We start from the raw sequence: 24,408 nt of genomic DNA on the forward strand, positions 1-24,408 counted from the left end.
CACACACACACACACAGACACACACACCAGAGATGTAACACACACATGTATACAGATAGATGGATAAAGACTGGGATAAAACAGAGACACTCATTCCTGGACTGCTTCTTTCAGACGTCTGACATCATTTTATCGACTTCAGCCTTTATCTTCTGTTGGCTTGTTCCTTGTTTCTCAGGGGTCGCCACAGCGGCTTTTGCAGTTTCCGTCGGTACCCTGTGAGGGCACAGCACTGATGGTGGTCGTTGTTAACCCGGGCCTTGACTGATCGGGTATGGTCTTGTCAATCCACATACTGATTTGGCAAAATGTTACAGGGGATGCCCTTCCTGACACAACCACTAACCCTATGGACGGGGGCACAGATAAAGCGCTGGATGCCACCCCAGTATTCGTGGACTTGCACCCATGCCTGTTTTAGAACTTTCTAGCCTTTATCTAGCAGTAAATATAGGGTGAAAAGAGAGGGAGACACAGAAAGATAGAGAGCGAATCACAGCCTACACTATGACCATACATATATGCAAGTGTGTGTGTGTGTGTGAGAGAGAGAGAGAGAGAGAGAGAGAGAGAGAGAGAGAGAGAGAGAGAGAGAGAGAGAGAGAGAGAGAGAGAGAGAGAGAGAGAGAGAGAGAGAGAGAGAGAGAGAGAGAGAGAGAGAGAGAGAGAGAGAGAGAGAGAGAGAGTCTGAACCCACTGGGTGTGTTACTTATCTGGTTGGGTAGGCAGGACAGCCTCAATGAATACACACACGACTTCCCGTGTGGACGGTGTGTGTTGGGATTTATTAGCTTGTCATTGTGTGTTTAATTTGACCTCTATCATGTGTCTTTGTGAAGCATTAACTATCCACGTAAAGTTCAAGTCAAGTCAAAGTGTACTGAACTAGTAAGTGTGTAGGAAATGGCGGCACGAATTCGCGTTCGCGGCGGCCTCACCCAGTACCGTCCATGCAGTGTCTTTGTTCACGTCTAAGTTTGTCTTTGCTTGACGGCTGGGAGAGCTGGCGCTGGATCGGCTGGGAGAGCTTGGGAGTGTTTCTGATTCTGGAATGTCTCTGGAAATTAATATATCCGTGAAGACTGCACTTCTCTATAAGGTCAGAGACTGTTCTAATCTACAGGTCAAAGAAGTAGACTTGTGTTCTGGCCCAGTTGGTGGTTCAAATCCTGGCCCAGTTGGAAAATCTGAATGAAGGGTCCCCTCTTCTTAACAATTAGTGTTGAGGTGCCCATGACCAAGACACATGTTCGTATGTATGTGGATTCATACTGAGCATCCGAACCATCGGGATCAGTTTCCTCCTACAGGCCAGACTCCCTGTTAAACACTTCCCGCCTGAACTGTGTCCAGATTTAAATCTGTCTCCTCTCCATCACCTCCATCTGTCCTTTCTGACTGACATGGATTTAACAGAGATATCAACTGAACATCACAGCCCGATCACTCTGTTGCTATGGAGACAACAGCTGGTTACTATGGAAGCAACAACTGGTTACTGTGGCGACAAAAGCTTGGCTCTGATATTAGACAATCAGCGGGAATTTGGTTTTCTCCTACTTTCTGATTTTCCATGAAGACAAATTGTTCATGTATATGTGAGTGTGTGTGTGTCCTTTCTGCAGGCCTACCTACCAGTTCCTGTTTGCACATAGTGAGGCGTTTCCTGTCCAGCTGGGTCAGGTGACTTCTTTTAAGCCCTGCCTTCAATTTTGCTTCTGCTGTTGCTATAAAACTCCTATAGTCCGATTTAAACACACAGAAAACAACACATCAGCAGGAGAGCATTATCTACTATATCTATATTCATATTCACATGACACAGTGTTCACAGTCCAAACCTCCTCTCACCATTCATTCTTCTTCCTCAGTTTAATCTCTACAGTCTTCCTCTTATTCTTTGGTTCTGTCCGGAGTTCTGCTCTCACGCGTTTGGACCACAGGCGGTAACCTGTCATCTCCTTGTTCATGCTCTACTTTAGAGCGTCTTTTCGTGTTTAATTCATTAGTGTGTGTCTTGTGTTGTGGGTCAGACTATTTGATAAGAGTCTATGTGTTAGTCTTAATGCATGCTCAGTAATCCAGGTAAGGGAAGCACAGGAAGTTGACTCAGTTCATCTGGACACAACGTTTACTGGGAGAAAGGTTGCATCATCTTCTAAGTGACCCCTTCAGTCTCACCTGACTGCAGGTACCCCACCCTTATAAACAATACAGTGACTGCAGGTGTCCCCACCCTTATAAACAATACAGTGACTGCAGGTACCCCACCCTTATAAACAATACAGTGGCATAATGAATCAAACCAACCATCAGTCTAACTAGAGTTACAGTGGCCATGTGTACTATTCACAGAGGATTGGGGAACAGTTGCAATCACAGGATCGTAAGATGTTGACACATGAACTCTTAGCCCCCCCCCCCTTGGAAAAGTTGAGGCGTGTATTTTCAAATCACTGCACCCTGAAACACACTGCACCAGAAGCTGGTCCACCCCAAGGATCAGGTCCCCTGGCACAAACAGAGCAATATAGTGTAGCTGTTAAGTGCCAGGAGGATTGTCGTGGCTTGTACATCAGGGAAACCAAACAGATGCTGGCCAAGAGGATGTCACAACACAGGAGAGCTACCACGTCAAACCAGGACTCCACAGTCTACACCATCTACAGGCCAGGACTCCACAGTCTGCACCATCTACAGGCCAGAACTCCACAGTCTGCACCATCTAAAGGCCAGGACTCCACAGTCTACACCATCTACAGGCCAGAACTCCACAGTCTAGCACCATATACAGGCCAGAACTCCACAGTCTACACCATCTACAGGCCAGGACTCCACAGTCTAGCACCATATACAGGCCAGAACTCCACAGTCTACACCATCTACAGGCCAGGACTCCACAGTCTAGCACCATATACAGGCCAGAACTCCACAGTCTACACCATCTACAGGCCAGGACTCCACACTCTACACCATCTACAGGCCAGGACACCACAGTCTAGCACCATATACAGGCCAGGACTCCACAGTCTACACCATCTACAGGCCAGGACTCCACAGTCTACACCATCTACAGGCCAGGACACCACAGTCTACACCATCTACAGGCCAGGACACCACAGTCTAGCACCATATGAAGGCCAGAACTCCACAGTCTGCACCATCTACAGGCCAGGACTCCATAGTCTACACCATCTACAGGCCAGGACACCACAGTCTACACCATCTACAGGCCAGGACTCCACAGTCTACACCATCTACAGGCCAGGACTCCATGGTCTACACCATCTACAGGCCAGGACACCACAGTCTAGCACCATCTACAGGCCAGAGCTCCACAGTCTGCACCATCTACAGGCCAGTGGCCACTCTTTCAAGGATGAGGATGTGACCATCCTTGATAGGGAGGAACACTGGTTTGAACGGAGTGTCAAAGAGGCCATCTATGTGAAGAGGGAACGACCATCCCAGAACCGGGAGGGGGGGGGGGGGTCTAAGAGTACATCTGTCACCATCTTACAATGCTGTGATTGCAACTATTCCCCAATCCTTTGTGAATAGTACACATGATCAGTGGTCACACCCATATTTGCATATGAAACTGGTGGTTGGTTTGGGTCGTTATACCACTGTATTGTTTATAAGGGTGGGGTAACTGCAGTCAGGTGAGACAGAAGAGGTCACTTAGACGATGATGAAACGTATGTGTCAGTAAACGACGTGTCCAGGTGAACTGATTCAACTTCCTGTGACCCGTATGTCTCAGGGCATGAACGAAGTAGAACTGGCTCGATGGCCTAAGCCAGTCTTCTAAGTGGTGGAGAGTACCTGGCTTCAGCCTGGAAGTCTCTGAGGGCTGTTCGCAGCAGAGGCTCCGCACCCAGGTCTGACTTCCTGTTCAACTCAGCAGCTTCTGCCACAGCTTCCTCCTATAGAGAAACCAAACTCCGTTTATTGAGCACCTGTGTGCGTGTATGGTTACCTATACCGTGGTCACGGAGAATGCTGGTTTCTGATTGGCTGGAGGGTGTGTGTTACGAGGCACACGCAGTTCGGCTCAAATGAAATCTGTTCTGAATTGATACGGTAACCATAACAACACACTGAACTAGTAGGAGTGTGTGTGTGTGTGTGTGCATGATATGTGCAAGGAAATCTCTTGTCTGTTTTGTGTGCATGTTTTTGTGTTGGGTGTGTGTACATACAAATAGAACAGCTATGTTCTCCAGCATGTTAGAGTTGTGTAGACGGTAGGTTCGGTCCTCCCAGTGACTAAACATCTGAACACAAGGCTTCTGGTCCTCCAGTAGGAGATACATGTAGTGCCTGCTCTCACACACACACACACACACACACACACACACACACACACACACACACACACACACACACACACACACACACACACACACACACACACACACACAGGAAACGAATGGTCAAATCACAGTGTTATCAGCACAACAAAAATGTGTTGAGCTGTGACCTGATCAGGGTGGAACTGGGGACAGAGGAGACGCCAGGCATCCACCAGGGGGGGAGGGGGGGAAGGGGGGAAGGGGGGGGTTATATATAATTTACTGCAGACTCCACAAACAGTCAGTTCAGTGCTTATTCTGGCCTGAAAGTCAGGCAAGAGACACAAACCATCACAGCAGTAGGAGACAGCAGAGTATAGTAACGACCATCCACAGACCACATTAATGACCAGTCCATCCACAGACCACATTAATGGCCAGTCCATCCACAGACCAGATTAATGGCCAGTCCATCCACAAACCAGATTAATGACTAGTCCATCCACAGACCACATTAATGGCCAGTCCATCCACAGACCAGATTAATGACCAGACCATCCATAGACCAGATTAATGACCAGACCATCCACAGACCAGATTAATGACCAGTCCATCCACAAACCAGATTAATGACCAGTCCATCCACAGACCACATTAATGGCCAGTCCATCAACCAACCAGATTAATGACCAGTCCATCCACAGACCAGATTAATGACCAGTCCATCCACAGACCAGATTAATGACCAGCCCATCCACAGACCAGATTAATGACCAGTCCATCCACAGACCAGATTAATGACCAGTCCATCCACAGACCAGATTAATGACCAGACCATCCACAGACCAGATTAATGACCAGTCCATCCACAGACCAGATTAATGACCAGTCCATCCACAGACCAGATTAATGACCAGTCCATCCACAGACCAGATTAATGACCAGTCCATCCACAGACCAGATTAATGACCAGTCCATCCACAGACCAGATTAATGACCAGACCATCAACCAACCAGATTAATGACCAGTCCATCCCCAGACCAGATTAATGACCAGACCATCCACAGACCAGATTAATGGCCAGTCCATCCACAGACCAGATTAATGACCAGTCCATCCACAGACCAGATTAATGACCAGTCCATCCACAGACCAGATTAATGACCAGTCCATCCACAGACCACATTAATGACCAGTCCATCCACAGACCAGATTAATGACCAGACCATCCACAGACCAGACTAATGGCCAGTCCATCCACAGACCAGACTAATGACCAGTCCATCCACAGACCAGATTAATGACCAGTCCATCCACAGCCCAGATTAATGACCAGTCCATCCACAGACCAGATTAATGACCAGTCCATCCACAGACCAGATTAATGACCAGTCCATCCACAGACCAGATTAATGGACAGTCCATCCACAGACCAGATTAATGACCAGTCCATCCACAGACCAGATTAATGACCAGTCCATCCACAGACCAGATTAATGACCAGTCCATCCACAGACCACATTAATGACCAGTCCATCCACAGACCACATTAATGACCAGTCCATCCACAGACCAGATTAATGACCAGCCCATCCACAGACCAGATTAATGACCAGTCCATCCACAGACCAGACTAATGACCAGTCCATCCACAGACCAGATTAATGACCAGTCCATCCCCAGACCAGACTAATGACCAGTCCATCCACAGACCAGATTAATGACCAGTCCATCCACAGACCACATTAATGACCAGTCCATCCAGAGACCAGATTAATGACCAGTCCATCCCCAAACCAGATTAATGACCAGACCATCAACAGACCAGATTAATGACCAGTCCATCCACAGACCAGACTAATGGACAGTCCATCCACAGACCAGATTAATGACCAGTCCATCCACAGACCACATTAATGACCAGTCCATCCACAGACCAGATTAATGACCAGTCCATCCCCAGACCAGATTAATGACCAGTCCATCCACAGACCAGATTAATGACTAGTCCATCCACAGACCAGAGTAATGACCAGTCCATCCACAGACCAGATTAATGACCAGTCCATCCACAGACCAGATTAATGACCAGTCCATCCACAGACCAGATTAATGACCAGTCCATCCACAGACCAGATTAATGACCAGTCCATCCACAGACCACATTAATGACCAGACCATCAACAGACCAGATTAATGACCAGACCATCCACAGACCAGATTAATGACCAGTCCATCCACAGACCAGACTAATGGCCAGTCCATCCACAGACCAGATTAATGACCAGACCATCAACAGACCAGATTAATGACCAGTCCATCCACAGACCAGATTAATGGCCAGACCATCAACAGAGCAGATTAATGACCAGTCCATCCACAGACCAGATTAATGACCAGTCCATCCACAGACCACATTAATGACCAGTCCATCCACAGACCACATTAATGACTAGTCCATCCACAGACCAGATTAATGGCAAGTCCATCCACAGACCACATTAATGACCAGACCATCCATAGACCAGATTAATGACCAGACCATCCACAGACCAGATTAATGGCCAGTCCATCCACAGACCAGATTAATGACCAGACCATCAACAGACCAGATTAATGACCAGTCCATCCACAGACCAGATTAATGACCAGTCCATCCACAGACCACATTAATGACCAGTCCATCCACAGACCAGATTAATGACCAGTCCATCCACAGACCAGATTAACAACCAGTCCATCCACAGACATGATTAATGGCCAGTCCATCCACAGACCACATTAATGGCCAGTCCATCCACAGACCACATTAATGACCAGTCCATCCACAGACCAGATTAACGACCAGTCCATCCACAGACCAGATTAATGGCCAGTCCATCCACAGACCACATTAATGACCAGTCCATCCACAAACCAGATTAATGACCAGACCATCCACAGACCACATTAATGACCAGTCCATCCACAGACCAGATTAATGGCCAGTCCATCCACAGACCAGATTAATGACCAGTCCATCCACAGACCACATTAATGACCAGTCCATCCACAGACCAGACTAATGGCCAGACCATCCACAGACCACATTAATGACCAGTCCATCCACAGACTAGATTAATGACCAGTCCATCCACAAACCACATTAATGGACAGTCCATCCACAGACCAGATTAATGACCAGTCCATCCACAGACCAGATTAATGGCCAGTCCATCCACAGACCAGATTAATGACCAGTCCATCCACAGACCAGATTAATGGCCAGTCCATCCACAGACCAGATTAATGGCCAGACCATCCACAGACCAGATTAATGACCAGTCCATCCACAGACCAGATTAATGGACAGTCCATCCACAGACCAGATTAATGACCAGTCCATCCAGAGACCAGATTAATGGCCAGTCCATCCACAGACCAGATTAATGACCAGTCCATCCACAGACCAGATTAATGGCCAGTCCATCCACAGACCAGATTAATGGCCAGACCATCCACAGACCAGATTAATGACCAGTCCATCCACAGACCAGATTAATGACCAGTCCATCCACAGACCAGACTAATGACCAGTCCATCGACAGACCAGATTAATGACCAGTCCATCCACAGACCAGATTAATGGCCAGTCCATCCACAGACCACATTAATGACCAGTCCATCCACAGACCAGATTAATGACCAGACCATCGACAGACCACATTAATGACCAGTCAATCGACAGACCAGATTAATGACCAGTCCATCGACAGACCAGACTAATGGCCAGTCCATCGACAGACCAGACTAATGGACAGTCCATCCACAGACCAGACTAATGGCCAGTCCATCCACAGACCAGATTAATGACCAGACCATCGACAGACCAGATTAATGACCAGTCCATCCACAGACCAGATTAATGACCAGTCCATCCACAGACCACATTAATGACCAGTCCATCCACAGACCAGATTAATGGCCAGTCCATCCACAGACCAGATTAATGGCCAGTCCATCCACAGACCAGACTAATGGCCAGTCCATCCACAGACCAGATTAATGACCAGACCATCGACAGACCAGATTAATGACCAGTCCATCCACAGACCAGATTAATGACCAGTCCATCCACAGACCAGATTAATGACCAGACCATCGACAGACCAGATTAATGACCAGTCCATCCACAGACCAGACTAATGGCCAGTCCATCCACAGACCAGATTAATGACCAGACCATCGACAGACCAGATTAATGACCAGTCCATCCACAGACCAGATTAATGACCAGTCCATCCACAGACCAGATTAATGACCAGTCCATCCACAGACCAGATTAATGACTAGTCCATCCACAGACCAGACTAATGACCAGTCCATCCACAGACCAGATTAATGACCAGTCCATCCACAGACCAGATTAATGACCAGTCCATCCACAGACCAGATTAATGACCAGTCCATCCACAGACCAGATTAATGACCAGTCCATCCACAGACCACATTAATGACCAGACCATCAACAGACCAGATTAATGACCAGTCCATCCACAGACCAGATTAATGACCAGACCATCAACAGACCAGATTAATGACCAGTCCATCCACAGACCAGATTAATGGCCAGACCATCAACAGAGCAGATTAATGACCAGTCCATCCACAGACCAGATTAATGACCAGTCCATCCACAGACCACATTAATGACCAGTCCATCCACAGACCACATTAATGACTAGTCCATCCACAGACCAGATTAATGGCAAGTCCATCCACAGACCACATTAATGACCAGACCATCCATAGACCAGATTAATGACCAGACCATCCACAGACCAGATTAATGGCCAGTCCATCCACAGACCAGATTAATGACCAGACCATCAACAGACCAGATTAATGACCAGTCCATCCACAGACCAGATTAATGACCAGTCCATCCACAGACCACATTAATGACCAGTCCATCCACAGACCAGATTAATGACCAGTCCATCCACAGACCAGATTAACAACCAGTCCATCCACAGACATGATTAATGGCCAGTCCATCCACAGACCACATTAATGGCCAGTCCATCCACAGACCAGATTAACGACCAGTCCATCCACAGACCAGATTAATGGCCAGTCCATCCACAGACCACATTAATGACCAGTCCATCCACAAACCAGATTAATGACCAGACCATCCACAGACCACATTAATGACCAGTCCATCCACAGACCAGATTAATGGCCAGTCCATCCACAGACCAGATTAATGACCAGTCCATCCACAGACCACATTAATGACCAGTCCATCCACAGACCAGACTAATGGCCAGACCATCCACAGACCACATTAATGACCAGTCCATCCACAGACTAGATTAATGACCAGTCCATCCACAAACCACATTAATGGACAGTCCATCCACAGACCAGATTAATGACCAGTCCATCCACAGACCAGATTAATGGCCAGTCCATCCACAGACCAGATTAATGACCAGTCCATCCACAGACCAGATTAATGGCCAGTCCATCCACAGACCAGATTAATGGCCAGACCATCCACAGACCAGATTAATGACCAGTCCATCCACAGACCAGATTAATGGACAGTCCATCCACAGACCAGATTAATGACCAGTCCATCCAGAGACCAGATTAATGGCCAGTCCATCCACAGACCAGATTAATGACCAGTCCATCCACAGACCAGATTAATGGCCAGTCCATCCACAGACCAGATTAATGGCCAGACCATCCACAGACCAGATTAATGACCAGTCCATCCACAGACCAGATTAATGACCAGTCCATCCACAGACCAGACTAATGACCAGTCCATCGACAGACCAGATTAATGACCAGTCCATCCACAGACCAGATTAATGGCCAGTCCATCCACAGACCACATTAATGACCAGTCCATCCACAGACCAGATTAATGACCAGACCATCGACAGACCACATTAATGACCAGTCAATCGACAGACCAGATTAATGACCAGTCCATCGACAGACCAGACTAATGGCCAGTCCATCGACAGACCAGACTAATGGACAGTCCATCCACAGACCAGACTAATGGCCAGTCCATCCACAGACCAGATTAATGACCAGACCATCGACAGACCAGATTAATGACCAGTCCATCCACAGACCAGATTAATGACCAGTCCATCCACAGACCACATTAATGACCAGTCCATCCACAGACCAGATTAATGGCCAGTCCATCCACAGACCAGATTAATGGCCAGTCCATCCACAGACCAGACTAATGGCCAGTCCATCCACAGACCAGATTAATGACCAGACCATCGACAGACCAGATTAATGACCAGTCCATCCACAGACCAGATTAATGACCAGTCCATCCACAGACCAGATTAATGACCAGACCATCGACAGACCAGATTAATGACCAGTCCATCCACAGACCAGACTAATGGCCAGTCCATCCACAGACCAGATTAATGACCAGACCATCGACAGACCAGATTAATGACCAGTCCATCCACAGACCAGATTAATGACCAGTCCATCCACAGACCAGATTAATGACCAGTCCATCCACAGACCAGACTAATGACCAGTCCATCCACAGACCAGATTAATGACCAGTCCATCCACAGACCAGATTAATGGCCAGTCCATCCACAGACCAGATTAATGACCAGTCCATCCACAGACCAGATTAATGACCAGTCCATCCACAGACCAGATTAATGACCAGTCAATTGACAGACCAGATTAATGACCAGTCCATCAACAGACCAGACTAATGGCCAGTCCATCCACAGACCACATTAATGACCAGACCATCGACAGACCAGATTAATGGCCAGCCCATCCACAGACCAGATTAATGACCAGTCAATCGACAGACCAGATTAATGGCCAGCCCATCCACAGACCAGATTAATGACCAGTCAATCGACAGACCAGATTAATGACCAGCCCATCCACAGACCAGATTAATGACCAGCCCATCCACAGACCAGATTAATGACAAGTTCATCAACAGACCATATTAATGACCAGTCAATCGACAGACCAGACTAATGGCCAGTCCATCTACAGACCAGATTAATGACCAGTCCATCCACAGACCAGACTAATGGCCAGTCCATCCACAGACCAGACTAATGGCCAGTCCATCCACAGACCAGACTAATGGCCAGTCCATCAACAGACCATATTAATGGCCAGTCCATCAACAGACCATATTAATGACCAGTCCATCAACAGACCAGATTAATGACCAGTCCATCTACAGACCAGATTAATGACCAGTCCATCCACAGACCAGATTAATGGCCAGTCCATCCACAGACCAGACTAATGGCCAGTCCATCAACAGACCATATTAATGACCAGTCCATCAACAGACCATATTAATGACCAGTCCATCAACAGACCATATTAATGACCAGTCCATCCACAGACCAGATTAATGGCCAGTCCATCCACAGACCAGATTAATGGCCAGTCCATCCACAGACCAGATTAATGACCAGTCCATCCACAGACCAGATTAATGGCCAGCCCATCCACAGACCAGATTAATGACCAGTCAATCGACAGACCAGATTAATGACCAGCCCATCCACAGACCAGATTAATGACCAGTCCATCCACAGACCAGACTAATGGCCAGTCCATCCACAGACCAGATTAATGACCAGTCCATCCACAGACCAGACTAATGGCCAGTCCATCCACAGACCAGACTAATGGCCAGTCCATCCACAGACCAGATTAATGACCAGTCCATCCACAGACCAGATTAATGACCAGTCCATCGGCAGACCAGATGATCAGACTGTCCAGACCTGGTTTAGACCTGGTTTAGAACTGGTTTACAGAGGGGGAACATGAGGGTTGATATTTTATATCAATATTCATGTCAGTATCCTAGCAGATTCAAAGTTGCGCTGCTAACGATAACCTTGAGCTTCAATTTGAAACCTGTGTGGGAAGATGGCGGCCTCACCCAGTGCTGACAGTGCAGTGTCTTTGTCCACATCTGCATCTAAGTTTGTGTCTTTGCGTGAAGTTTTTTATGTCCACTTCTGTGTGAAGTCTGGTTTGAAGGACAGTAGCGCCTCCACGATGTCCGAGGTGGAGGGGTTTTCTGTGCTTTCGGTGGAGTCGGTGTGACCCGCCTGTGCAGGTGGTGCAGTGCCGTCCTCTTCGGCGTTGGCCGCAGACACGTGTTCTTCAGTACCAAGCCCTCCGGTTGCCTTTTGATCGTCCTTGTCATGTTTGCTTATTGAAGCCTAACCTCAGGAGATGCTCTACTTGTTAAGGCGGGTAGGGATGTTTGGAGGTTAACGTTGTAGGATTCACCACAGAGCAGGAGAAACCACGGCTGCTAACACGCCGCCGTCACCGCAAGTCCGGACTGTGTTGTTAACTGTGTGTTTGGTTTTGGGGGGTTTTTTTGTTTGTTTTTGCTTTGTTCTCTCTGTCATTGTGTGTTTTTGGTGGTGTCGTCTTGGGGAAATGTTGGGTGTGTGTCTGTCGTGTTGCACTGCCGTGGGCTGGGGGAAAGGAAATGTCCTTTCTTTGTGTAGGCAGGTACATGTAAAAGACGACAATAAATTGCTCCCGATTCCTGAACTTTTTAAGAAATGCTGAACATCACCTGTGTGTGTTCCTACCAGATACAAGATCTGTTCTGTACCCTGACCTTTGACCTCCCCGAGGAGGAGAAGGCAAATCAAACCGATCCCCTTCAGGCTGAATAGAGAATCAACATAACGTGTAACTCCACCTGTTTCCTTCTACAAGGAGCGGTTTCTCGGGAGGGGTGGTGCACAGGGAGGTGCGCCGGGGCTCTGGCGTCTCCCTGGGCAGGAGGGGACAGGCGGAGGGGGAGAAGGGCGGGGAGGTAGCGAGGCTTTCGGCACCGTCTGGGATCTCCGACAACTTTGACATCCGACCCCCGCCGCTGCTGATGCTGCTGCCGGCCGACGCCCCCGACTCCAGCACGTTACCTGGGAGAGGAGAGAGGAGGAGGAGCTTCTATATCCAGTCTAGATACACACACACATAGGAAGAGCGGGGGGGCGGGGGGACTCACCCATGGAGAACTCGAAGCTGATTGGCTTGTCTCCTATCTTCCTGTCAATCATGTTGGCTTCAAACACCGCCCCAAACAGCAGGAAGTTCTCCTTGTCCTCCTCACTCAGCTGCACAGAAGCACAGTGGCGTCAGTCTGTTCATTGTTCTAGTTATCTGTTCGTTATCCCCTCCATCCCTCCATCATTCCAGTCACCCACTGGAACTGATCGATTGACTGACGGATTAATAGAATGAGCAAGACGGTCACCATGGCCGTTTTGGGTTTTCAAAGTTTAATAACTTTGTGCAAAAAAAGATACAGACCTGCCGCCCCCTGAATGCTCCTAAAGCTGCATATATCTGCATTAAAATGAGTTTTAGATCAATCGCACAAAGCAGCTATGATCAGATCTACCGAAAACCACCGTGAGCCGCCAAACATGACCGTCTTGTCATTGGTGCGTGATGGTGTGCGTCATTTCCTTCGTGAAGTTCGTTGCTCTGTCCTAGAAACACACCAGCGCCCTCCAGTGGAGAGAAATAGTCTAAACATGTCTGGCTACAGATGCCCTTAAAGATGCACCGTGACCACCACCGAGGCCTTGCAGCATTTACAGGCGTTAGACAGCGGCCATTTTAAATTGTTTGAAAATAGTATTATGGTTGTTAAAATGTTAATTTTGGTGTCAGGTAGTTTCGTAACAGACACACTAACATATGTGATGCATTAATATCCCAGCTGGGTGTTTATCTTGACACAATATAGAGTTTAAAAACCGCAGTGGTCAAAATGACCGCCCATGGTCGTTTTAGGTAGGCGTGAAATCCCGGTCGTTCTCCTGATTTTTATCCAAAGAGAACACACGGCATGAGGAGAGCAACTGACAGACTCAACTCACTCTCCATCAAACTGACAACGACTGGAGTTAGATGCCCTTCACCGCTTCATTTATGCATCTGCTGTGGTTGCAGCTGGCAGAGCCACCATGAGTCCTAACACACCACACGGATTAAAGTGTGGCTAGACACAGTCAGTCTGACTCTCTGTGCATGTCTGTCTGTCTGCATCAGTCTCCAAGTGTGGCTAGACACAGTCAGTCTGACTCTCTGTGCATGACTGTCTGTCTGCATCAGTCTCCAAGTGTGGTTAGACACAGTCGGTCTGACTCTCTGTGCATGTCTGTCTGTCTGCATCAGTCTCCAAGTGTGGTTAGACACAGTCGGTCTGACTCTCTGTGCATGTCTGTCTGTCTGCATCAGTCTCCAAGTGTGGTTAGACACAGTCGGTCTGACTCTCTGTGCATGTCTGTCTGTCTGCATCAGTCTCCAAGTGTGGTTAGACACAGTCAGTCTGACTCTCTGTGCATGTCTGTCTGTCTGCATCAGTCTCCAAGTGTGGTTAGACACAGTCGGTCTGACTCTCTGTGCATGACTGTCTGTCTGCATCAGTCTCCAAGTGTGGTTAGACACAGTCGGTCTGACTCTCTGTGCATGTCTGTCTGTCTGCATCAGTCTCCAAGTGTGGTTAGACACAGTCAGTCTGACTCTCTGTGCATGTCTGTCTGCATCAGTCTCCAAGTGTGGTTAGACACAGTCGGTCTGACTCTCTGTGCATGTCTGTCTGTCTGCATCAGTCTCCAAGTGTGGTTAGACACAGTCGGTCTGACTCTCTGTGCATGACTGTCTGTCTGCATCAGTCTCCAAGTGTGGTTAGACACAGTCGGTCTGACTCTCTGTGCATGTCTGTCTGTCTGCATCAGTCTCCAAGTGTGGTTAGACACAGTCGGTCTGACTCTCTGTGCATGTCTGTCTGTCTGCATCAGTCTCCAAGTGTGGTTGGATCACAGTCAGTCTGACTCTCTGTGCATGACTGTCTGTCTGCATCAGTCTCCAAGTGTGGTTAGACACAGTCAGTCTGACTCTCTGTGCATGTCTGTCTGTCTGCGTCAGTCTCCAAGTGTGGTTAGACACAGTCAGTCTGACTCTCTGTGCATGTCTGTCTGTCTGCGTCAGTCTCCAAGTGTGGTTGGATCACAGTCAGTCTGACTCTCTGTGCATGACTGTCTGTCTGCGTCAGTCTCCAAGTGTGGTTAGACACAGTCGGTCTGAATCTCTGTGCATGACTGTCTGTCTGCATCAGTCTCCAAGTGTGGTTAGACACAGTCGGTCTGACTCTCTGTGCATGTCTGTCTGTCTGCATCAGTCTCCAAGTGTGGCTAGACACAGTCAGTCTGACTCTCTGTGCATGTCTGTCTGTCTGCGTCAGTCTCCAAGTGTGGTTAGACACAGTCGGTCTGACTCTCTGTGCATGACTGTCTGTCTGCATCAGTCTCCAAGTGTGGTTAGACACAGTCAGTCTGACTCTCTGTGCATGACTGTCTGTCTGCATCAGTCTCCAAGTGTGGCTAGACACAGTCGGTCTGACTCTCTGTGCATGTCTGTCTGTCTGCATCAGTCTCCAAGTGTGGTTAGACACAGTCAGTCTGACTCTCTGTGCATGTCTGTCTGTCTGCATCAGTCTCCAAGTGTGGCTAGACACAGTCGGTCTGACTCTCTGTGCATGTCTGTCTGTCTGCATCAGTCTCCAAGTGTGGTTAGACACAGTCAGTCTGACTCTCTGTGCATGACTGTCTGTCTGCATCAGTCTCCAAGTGTGGTTAGACACAGTCAGTCTGACTCTCTGTGCATGTCTGTCTGTCTGCATCAGTCTCCAAGTGTGGTTAGACACAGTCGGTCTGACTCTCTGTGCATGACTGTCTGTCTGCGTCAGTCTCCAAGTGTGGTTAGACACAGTCAGTCTGACTCTCTGTGCATGACTGTCTGTCTGCGTCAGTCTCCAAGTGTGGTTAGACACAGTCGGTCTGAATCTCTGTGCATGACTGTCTGTCTGCATCAGTCTCCAAGTGTGGTTAGACACAGTCGGTCTGACTCTCTGTGCATGTCTGTCTGTCTGCATCAGTCTCCAAGTGTGGCTAGACACAGTCAGTCTGACTCTCTGTGCATGTCTGTCTGTCTGCGTCAGTCTCCAAGTGTGGTTAGACACAGTCGGTCTGACTCTCTGTGCATGTCTGTCTGTCTGCATCAGTCTCCAAGTGTGGTTAGACACAGTCGGTCTGACGCTCTGTGCATGTCTGTCTGTCTGCATCAGTCTCCAAGTGTGGTTAGACACAGTCGGTCTGACTCTCTGTGCATGTCTGTCTGTCTGCGTCAGTCTCCAAGTGTGGTTAGACACAGTCGGTCTGACTCTCTGTGCATGACTGTCTGTCTGCATCAGTCTCCAAGTGTGGTTAGACACAGTCAGTCTGACTCTCTGTGCATGTCTGTCTGTCTGCGTCAGTCTCCAAGTGTGGTTAGACACAGTCGGTCTGACTCTCTGTGCATGACTGTCTGTCTGCATCAGTCTCCAAGTGTGGTTAGACACAGTCAGTCTGACTCTCTGTGCATGACTGTCTGTCTGCATCAGTCTCCAAGTGTGGTTAGACACAGTCGGTCTGACTCTCTGTGCATGTCTGTCTGTCTGCATCAGTCTCCAAGTGTGGTTAGACACAGTCAGTCTGACTCTCTGTGCATGTCTGTCTGTCTGCATCAGTCTCCAAGTGTGGTTAGACACAGTCGGTCTGACTCTCTGTGCATGTCTGTCTGTCTGCATCAGTCTCCAAGTGTGGTTAGACACAGTCAGTCTGACGCTCTGTGCATGTCTGTCTGTCTGCATCAGTCTCCAAGTGTGGTTAGACACAGTCGGTCTGACTCTCTGTGCATGTCTGTCTGTCTGCATCAGTCTCCAAGTGTGGTTAGACACAGTCAGTCTGACTCTCTGTGCATGTCTGTCTGTCTGCATCAGTCTCCAAGTGTGGTTAGACACAGTCAGTCTGACTCTCTGTGCATGTCTGTCTGTCTGCATCAGTCTCCAAGTGTGGTTAGACACAGTCAGTCTGACGCTCTGTGCATGACTGTCTGTCTGCGTCAGTCTCCAAGTGTGGTTAGACACAGTCAGTCTGACTCTCTGTGCATGTCTGTCTGTCTGCATCAGTCTCCAAGTGTGGTTAGACACAGTCGGTCTGACTCTCTGTGCATGTCTGTCTGTCTGTCTGCGTCAGTCTCCAAGTGTGGTTAGACACAGTCGGTCTGACTCTCTGTGCATGACTGTCTGTCTGCATCAGTCTCCAAGTGTGGTTAGACACAGTCGGTCTGACTCTCTGTGCATGTCTGTCTGTCTGCATCAGTCTCCAAGTGTGGTTAGACACAGTCGGTCTGACTCTCTGTGCATGTCTGTCTGTCTGCATCAGTCTCCAAGTGTGGTTAGACACAGTCAGTCTGACTCTCTGTGCATGTCTGTCTGTCTGCATCAGTCTCCAAGTGTGGTTAGACACAGTCAGTCTGACTCTCTGTGCATGTCTGTCTGTCTGCATCAGTCTCCAAGTGTGGTTAGACACAGTCAGTCTGACTCTCTGTGCATGTCTGTCTGTCTGCATCAGTCTCCAAGTGTGGCTAGACACAGTCGGTCTGACTCTCTGTGCATGTCTGTCTGTCTGCATCAGTCTCCAAGTGTGGTTAGACACAGTCAGTCTGACTCTCTGTGCATGTCTGTCTGTCTGCATCAGTCTCCAAGTGTGGTTAGACACAGTCAGTCTGACTCTCTGTGCATGTCTGTCTGTCTGCATCAGTCTCCAAGTGTGGTTAGACACAGTCGGTCTGACTCTCTGTGCATGTCTGTCTGTCTGCGTCAGTCTCCAAGTGTGGTTAGACACAGTCGGTCTGACTCTCTGTGCATGTCTGTCTGTCTGCGTCAGTCTCCAAGTGTGGTTAGACACAGTCGGTCTGACTCTCTGTGCATGACTGTCTGTCTGCATCAGTCTCCAAGTGTGGTTAGACACAGTCAGTCTGACTCTCTGTGCATGACTGTCTGTCTGCATCAGTCTCCAAGTGTGGTTAGACACAGTCGGTCTGACTCTCTGTGCATGTCTGTCTGTCTGCATCAGTCTCCAAGTGTGGTTAGACACAGTCGGTCTGACTCTCTGTGCATGTCTGTCTGTCTGCATCAGTCTCCAAGTGTGGTTAGACACAGTCGGTCTGACGCTCTGTGCATGTCTGTCTGTCTGCATCAGTCTCCAAGTGTGGTTAGACACAGTCGGTCTGACTCTCTGTGCATGACTGTCTGTCTGCGTCAGTCTCCAAGTGTGGTTAGACACAGTCAGTCTGACTCTCTGTGCATGACTGTCTGTCTGCGTCAGTCTCCAAGTGTGGTTAGACACAGTCGGTCTGAATCTCTGTGCATGACTGTCTGTCTGCATCAGTCTCCAAGTGTGGTTAGACACAGTCGGTCTGACTCTCTGTGCATGTCTGTCTGTCTGCATCAGTCTCCAAGTGTGGCTAGACACAGTCAGTCTGACTCTCTGTGCATGTCTGTCTGTCTGCGTCAGTCTCCAAGTGTGGTTAGACACAGTCGGTCTGACTCTCTGTGCATGTCTGTCTGTCTGCATCAGTCTCCAAGTGTGGTTAGACACAGTCGGTCTGACGCTCTGTGCATGTCTGTCTGTCTGCATCAGTCTCCAAGTGTGGTTAGACACAGTCGGTCTGACTCTCTGTGCATGTCTGTCTGTCTGCGTCAGTCTCCAAGTGTGGTTAGACACAGTCGGTCTGACTCTCTGTGCATGACTGTCTGTCTGCATCAGTCTCCAAGTGTGGTTAGACACAGTCAGTCTGACTCTCTGTGCATGTCTGTCTGTCTGCGTCAGTCTCCAAGTGTGGTTAGACACAGTCGGTCTGACTCTCTGTGCATGACTGTCTGTCTGCATCAGTCTCCAAGTGTGGTTAGACACAGTCGGTCTGACTCTCTGTGCATGACTGTCTGTCTGCATCAGTCTCCAAGTGTGGTTAGACACAGTCGGTCTGACTCTCTGTGCATGTCTGTCTGTCTGCATCAGTCTCCAAGTGTGGTTAGACACAGTCAGTCTGACGCTCTGTGCATGACTGTCTGTCTGCGTCAGTCTCCAAGTGTGGTTAGACACAGTCAGTCTGACTCTCTGTGCATGTCTGTCTGTCTGCATCAGTCTCCAAGTGTGGTTAGACACAGTCGGTCTGACTCTCTGTGCATGTCTGTCTGTCTGTCTGCGTCAGTCTCCAAGTGTGGTTAGACACAGTCGGTCTGACTCTCTGTGCATGACTGTCTGTCTGCATCAGTCTCCAAGTGTGGTTAGACACAGTCGGTCTGACTCTCTGTGCATGTCTGTCTGTCTGCATCAGTCTCCAAGTGTGGTTAGACACAGTCGGTCTGACTCTCTGTGCATGTCTGTCTGTCTGCATCAGTCTCCAAGTGTGGTTAGACACAGTCAGTCTGACTCTCTGTGCATGTCTGTCTGTCTGCATCAGTCTCCAAGTGTGGTTAGACACAGTCAGTCTGACTCTCTGTGCATGTCTGTCTGTCTGCATCAGTCTCCAAGTGTGGTTAGACACAGTCAGTCTGACTCTCTGTGCATGTCTGTCTGTCTGCATCAGTCTCCAAGTGTGGCTAGACACAGTCGGTCTGACTCTCTGTGCATGTCTGTCTGTCTGCATCAGTCTCCAAGTGTGGTTAGACACAGTCAGTCTGACTCTCTGTGCATGTCTGTCTGTCTGCATCAGTCTCCAAGTGTGGTTAGACACAGTCAGTCTGACTCTCTGTGCATGTCTGTCTGTCTGCATCAGTCTCCAAGTGTGGTTAGACACAGTCGGTCTGACTCTCTGTGCATGTCTGTCTGTCTGCGTCAGTCTCCAAGTGTGGTTAGACACAGTCGGTCTGACTCTCTGTGCATGACTGTCTGTCTGCATCAGTCTCCAAGTGTGGTTAGACACAGTCAGTCTGACTCTCTGTGCATGACTGTCTGTCTGCATCAGTCTCCAAGTGTGGTTAGACACAGTCGGTCTGACTCTCTGTGCATGTCTGTCTGTCTGCATCAGTCTCCAAGTGTGGTTAGACACAGTCGGTCTGACGCTCTGTGCATGTCTGTCTGTCTGCATCAGTCTCCAAGTGTGGTTAGACACAGTCAGTCTGACTCTCTGTGCATGACTGTCTGTCTGCGTCAGTCTCCAAGTGTGGTTAGACATAGTCAGTCTGACTCTCTGTGCATGTCTGTCTGTCTGCGTCAGTCTCCAAGTGTGGTTAGACACAGTCGGTCTGACTCTCTGTGCATGACTGTCTGTCTGCATCAGTCTCCAAGTGTGGTTAGACACAGTCAGTCTGACTCTCTGTGCATGTCTGTCTGTCTGCATCAGTCTCCAAGTGTGGTTAGACACAGTCGGTCTGACTCTCTGTGCATGACTGTCTGTCTGCATCAGTCTCCAAGTGTGGTTAGACACAGTCGGTCTGACTCTCTGTGCATGTCTGTCTGTCTGCGTCAGTCTCCAAGTGTGGTTAGACACAGTCGGTCTGACTCTCTGTGCATGACTGTCTGTCTGCATCAGTCTCCAAGTGTGGTTAGACACAGTCAGTCTGACTCTCTGTGCATGACTGTCTGTCTGCATCAGTCTCCAAGTGTGGTTAGACACAGTCGGTCTGACTCTCTGTGCATGTCTGTCTGTCTGCATCAGTCTCCAAGTGTGGTTAGACACAGTCGGTCTGACTCTCTGTGCATGTCTGTCTGTCTGCATCAGTCTCCAAGTGTGGTTAGACACAGTCGGTCTGACGCTCTGTGCATGTCTGTCTGTCTGCATCAGTCTCCAAGTGTGGTTAGACACAGTCAGTCTGACTCTCTGTGCATGACTGTCTGTCTGCGTCAGTCTCCAAGTGTGGTTAGACATAGTCAGTCTGACTCTCTGTGCATGTCTGTCTGTCTGCATCAGTCTCCAAGTGTGGTTAGACACAGTCAGTCTGACTCTCTGTGCATGACTGTCTGTCTGCATCAGTCTCCAAGTGTGGTTAGACACAGTCGGTCTGACTCTCTGTGCATGTCTGTCTGTTTTCATCAGTCTCCAAGTGTGGTTAGACACAGTCGGTCTGACTCTCTGTGCATGTCTGTCTGTCTGCATCAGTCTCCAAGTGTGGTTAGACACAGTCAGTCTGACTCTCTGTGCATGACTGTCTGTCTGCATCAGTCTCCAAGTGTGGTTAGACACAGTCAGTCTGACTCTCTGTGCATGTCTGTCTGTCTGCATCAGTCTCCAAGTGTGGTTAGACACAGTCAGTCTGACTCTCTGTGCATGACTGTCTGTCTGCATCAGTCTCCAAGTGTGGTTAGACACAGTCAGTCTGACTCTCTGTGCATGACTGTCTGTCTGCATCAGTCTCCAAGTGTGGTTAGACACAGTCAGTCTGACTCTCTGTGCATGACTGTCTGTCTGCATCAGTCTCCAAGTGTGGTTAGACACAGTCGGTCTGACGCTCTGTGCATGACTGTCTGTCTGCATCAGTCTCCAAGTGTGGTTAGACACAGTCGGTCTGACTCTCTGTGCATGTCTGTCTGTCTGCATCAGTCTCCAAGTGTGGTTAGACACAGTCGGTCTGACGCTCTGTGCATGACTGTCTGTCTGCATCAGTCTCCAAGTGTGGTTAGACACAGTCGGTCTGACTCTCTGTGCATGACTGTCTGTCTGCATCAGTCTCCCTGCTTATCTTTAAACATATGTTCATTTGTCCATCTGTCAGACTGTCTCTTTCTCTCTCTTTCTTTCTGTCTCTCTTTTTTCTGTCTGTCTGTCTCTCTCCATTACCTGAGGTGGTGGGTCCACAGGAAGAACCTCAGGTGCCAGAACTTTCCCTTTGTCTTCCTCTGCCCAGCCTCCTCCTGTTCCACCTCCTGCTGCTCCTGGAGTCTTGCCCTCCTTTCCTCCCGTCTTCCCGGCCTTGCTGTCCTTCAGCGGTCTGACCGTGTGGCTGAGTTTAGACTCCAAGCCCGTCCCTCCTGATAGAATCTCCACTGCTAGCTCCAGGTAGACCCGGCCCCTGAGGCCAGGAAGAATTTGACAGCAACTTATCTTAAGCAATCAACAGTCAACCAACCAATCAGCTGATCATCCAACCAATAAAATAATCAGACAGTCAGTTGCTCAATTGATTTACCTAGCAACAAATGTGTTAGCCAGTTAGTCTATCAGTTAATTAGCAAGGCACAACTTTTTTTCATTCATTCATTCATTAATTCATTCACTCATTCATCTTCAGCCACTTCTCCGGGGTCGGGTCGGGGTGGCTGCAAGCTAAATAGGGCACTCAGACACTCAGACCCCCTACGGAGGAAACTCATTTCAGCCACTTGTACCCGTGATCTCACCCTTTCGGTCACTACCCAAAGCTCATGAGCATAGGTGAGGGTTGGAACGAAGACTGACTGGTAAATTGAGAGCTTTGCCATCCAGCTCAGCTCCTTCTTCACCACAAAGGTCCGGTACAACATCCGCATTACTGCTGATGCTGCACCGATCCACCTGTCAATCTCCTGCTCCATCCTACCCTCACTCGTGAATAAGACCCCGAGATACGAGGAAGGCAAAACTATAACGTCATTTACTTGAACTCAGTCAGTCAGTTTGTTAATGTTAACTTTTCATTAATTATGCTTTATCGTCATTAGTATCTCATTGTGTCCAGCTGTATTCCACCTGTAGCACACGCCCTCTCCAATGCCCTCATTCAGCTCCAGGGAGTCATCAACCAATGAGAAGTTACGGGCCGAACCATACAGGTTGATCCAGGCTGGACCAAAGGTGGGCAAAAAACCTGGAAGAAAGAGAGAAAGACTCATCGGAGCAAAGATGAAAACAGTAGAGGGGTGTAATAAAAGTGAAAGGGAGAGGAAAGAAAGAAAATTATGGGAGACAGAGAAGATTGAAGTGGGGGGAGAAAGGAAAGACAAAACAGACAAGTCAATGACGGTGTGGGGAAAAAGTGATCATACATCCCTCCTCCAACCATCCTTACCTCTGTCACCATCCTGTTCATTAGAGATCCGTCTCAGGTCAAAGTAATGAGTTCCTATTGCAACATCATTCATGCTTCCCTCATCCCAGACCTGAGAGAGGGGGGGGGGGTGCAGAAGACAGGAAGAAATGGAAACGGATCATCTGCTGTGGCGACCCCTAACGGGAGCAGCCAAAAGTAGTAGTAGTAGTAGTAGTAGTACTGTTCTTCATGTATATTCATGTGAACATAGTATGTCAAATGTATCCCCCCCACATTCGACCCACATCAGTTCGCCTACTGTCCCAAAAGGTCTACTGAGGATGCCATTGCCACTGCCCTGCACGTTGCTCTGACCCACCTTGAACTTAACACATACATCCGGATGCTGTTTATAGATTACAGTTCTGCCTTCAACACTATCATCCCCGCCAAACTAACCACCAAACTCCTCTCCCTTGGCCTCAACCCCTCCCTCTGTAACTGGACCCTGGACTTCCTGACCCACAGACCTCAGTCTGTTAGGTTAGGTGACCACACCTCCACCCTGACCCTCAGCACAGGTGCCCCTCAAGGCTGTGTTCTGAGCCCCCTCCTTTTCTCCCTCTTTACCCACGACTATGTGCCAACTCACCCTTCAAATGTTATAGTTAAGTTTGCAGATGACACCACAGTCATTGGCCGTATCGCCAACAATGCTGAGACGGCCTACAGGGATGAGATTCAGCACTTCACATCATGGTGTACTACCAACAATCTGGTTCTCAATGTGCAGAAGATGAAGGAGCTGATTGTGGACTTCAGGAGGTCTAGAAGCTGCAGCCACTCCGAAATACATATCAATGGGGTGGAAGTGGAATGTGTCTCCAGCTTTAAATTCCTTGGAGTCCACATCAGCGAGGACCTCTCCTGGACATCAAACACCCAGGCCCTTTTGAAAAAGGCCCAACAACGGTTGCACTTCCTGAGGAGGGTAAGGAGCGCCTTTCTATCCCCCAAAATTCTCACCAACTTCTACCACCGCACCATAGAGAGCATCCTGCCCATCTGCATCTCAGTGTGGTACGGCAACTGCACCTCAGTAGACCAGAAAGCTCTGCAGCGGGTCGTCAAGGCGGCCCAGCATATCACCGGTACCCAGCTCCCAGCCATAAAAGACATTTATCACAAACGCTGCCTTCGAAGGGGTCTCA

The 24,408-nt window shown here is 48.8% G+C and overlaps 1 protein-coding gene across 1 annotated transcript in view; it reads right to left on the minus strand.

Moving 5' to 3' along the window:
- Window positions 1-24,408, minus strand: part of fer1l6 (fer-1 like family member 6) — a 91,967-nt gene that overhangs the window by 39,950 nt on the left and 27,609 nt on the right. The window contains exons 10-17 of the mRNA XM_056288965.1: window positions 23,237-23,327; window positions 22,918-23,035; window positions 22,030-22,261; window positions 13,364-13,472; window positions 13,055-13,277; window positions 4,206-4,326; window positions 3,829-3,929; window positions 1,636-1,738 (exon numbers count right to left, since the gene is read on the minus strand). Coding sequence (XP_056144940.1) covers window positions 1,636-1,738; window positions 3,829-3,929; window positions 4,206-4,326; window positions 13,055-13,277; window positions 13,364-13,472; window positions 22,030-22,261; window positions 22,918-23,035; window positions 23,237-23,327 — 1,098 coding nt within the window. The remainder of the gene's footprint in view (window positions 1-1,635; window positions 1,739-3,828; window positions 3,930-4,205; window positions 4,327-13,054; window positions 13,278-13,363; window positions 13,473-22,029; window positions 22,262-22,917; window positions 23,036-23,236; window positions 23,328-24,408) is intronic.

Source organism: Lampris incognitus, chromosome 11 (genome assembly GCF_029633865.1).
Source record: "Lampris incognitus isolate fLamInc1 chromosome 11, fLamInc1.hap2, whole genome shotgun sequence".
In the NCBI taxonomy this organism is placed as follows: domain Eukaryota; kingdom Metazoa; phylum Chordata; class Actinopteri; order Lampriformes; family Lampridae; genus Lampris; species Lampris incognitus.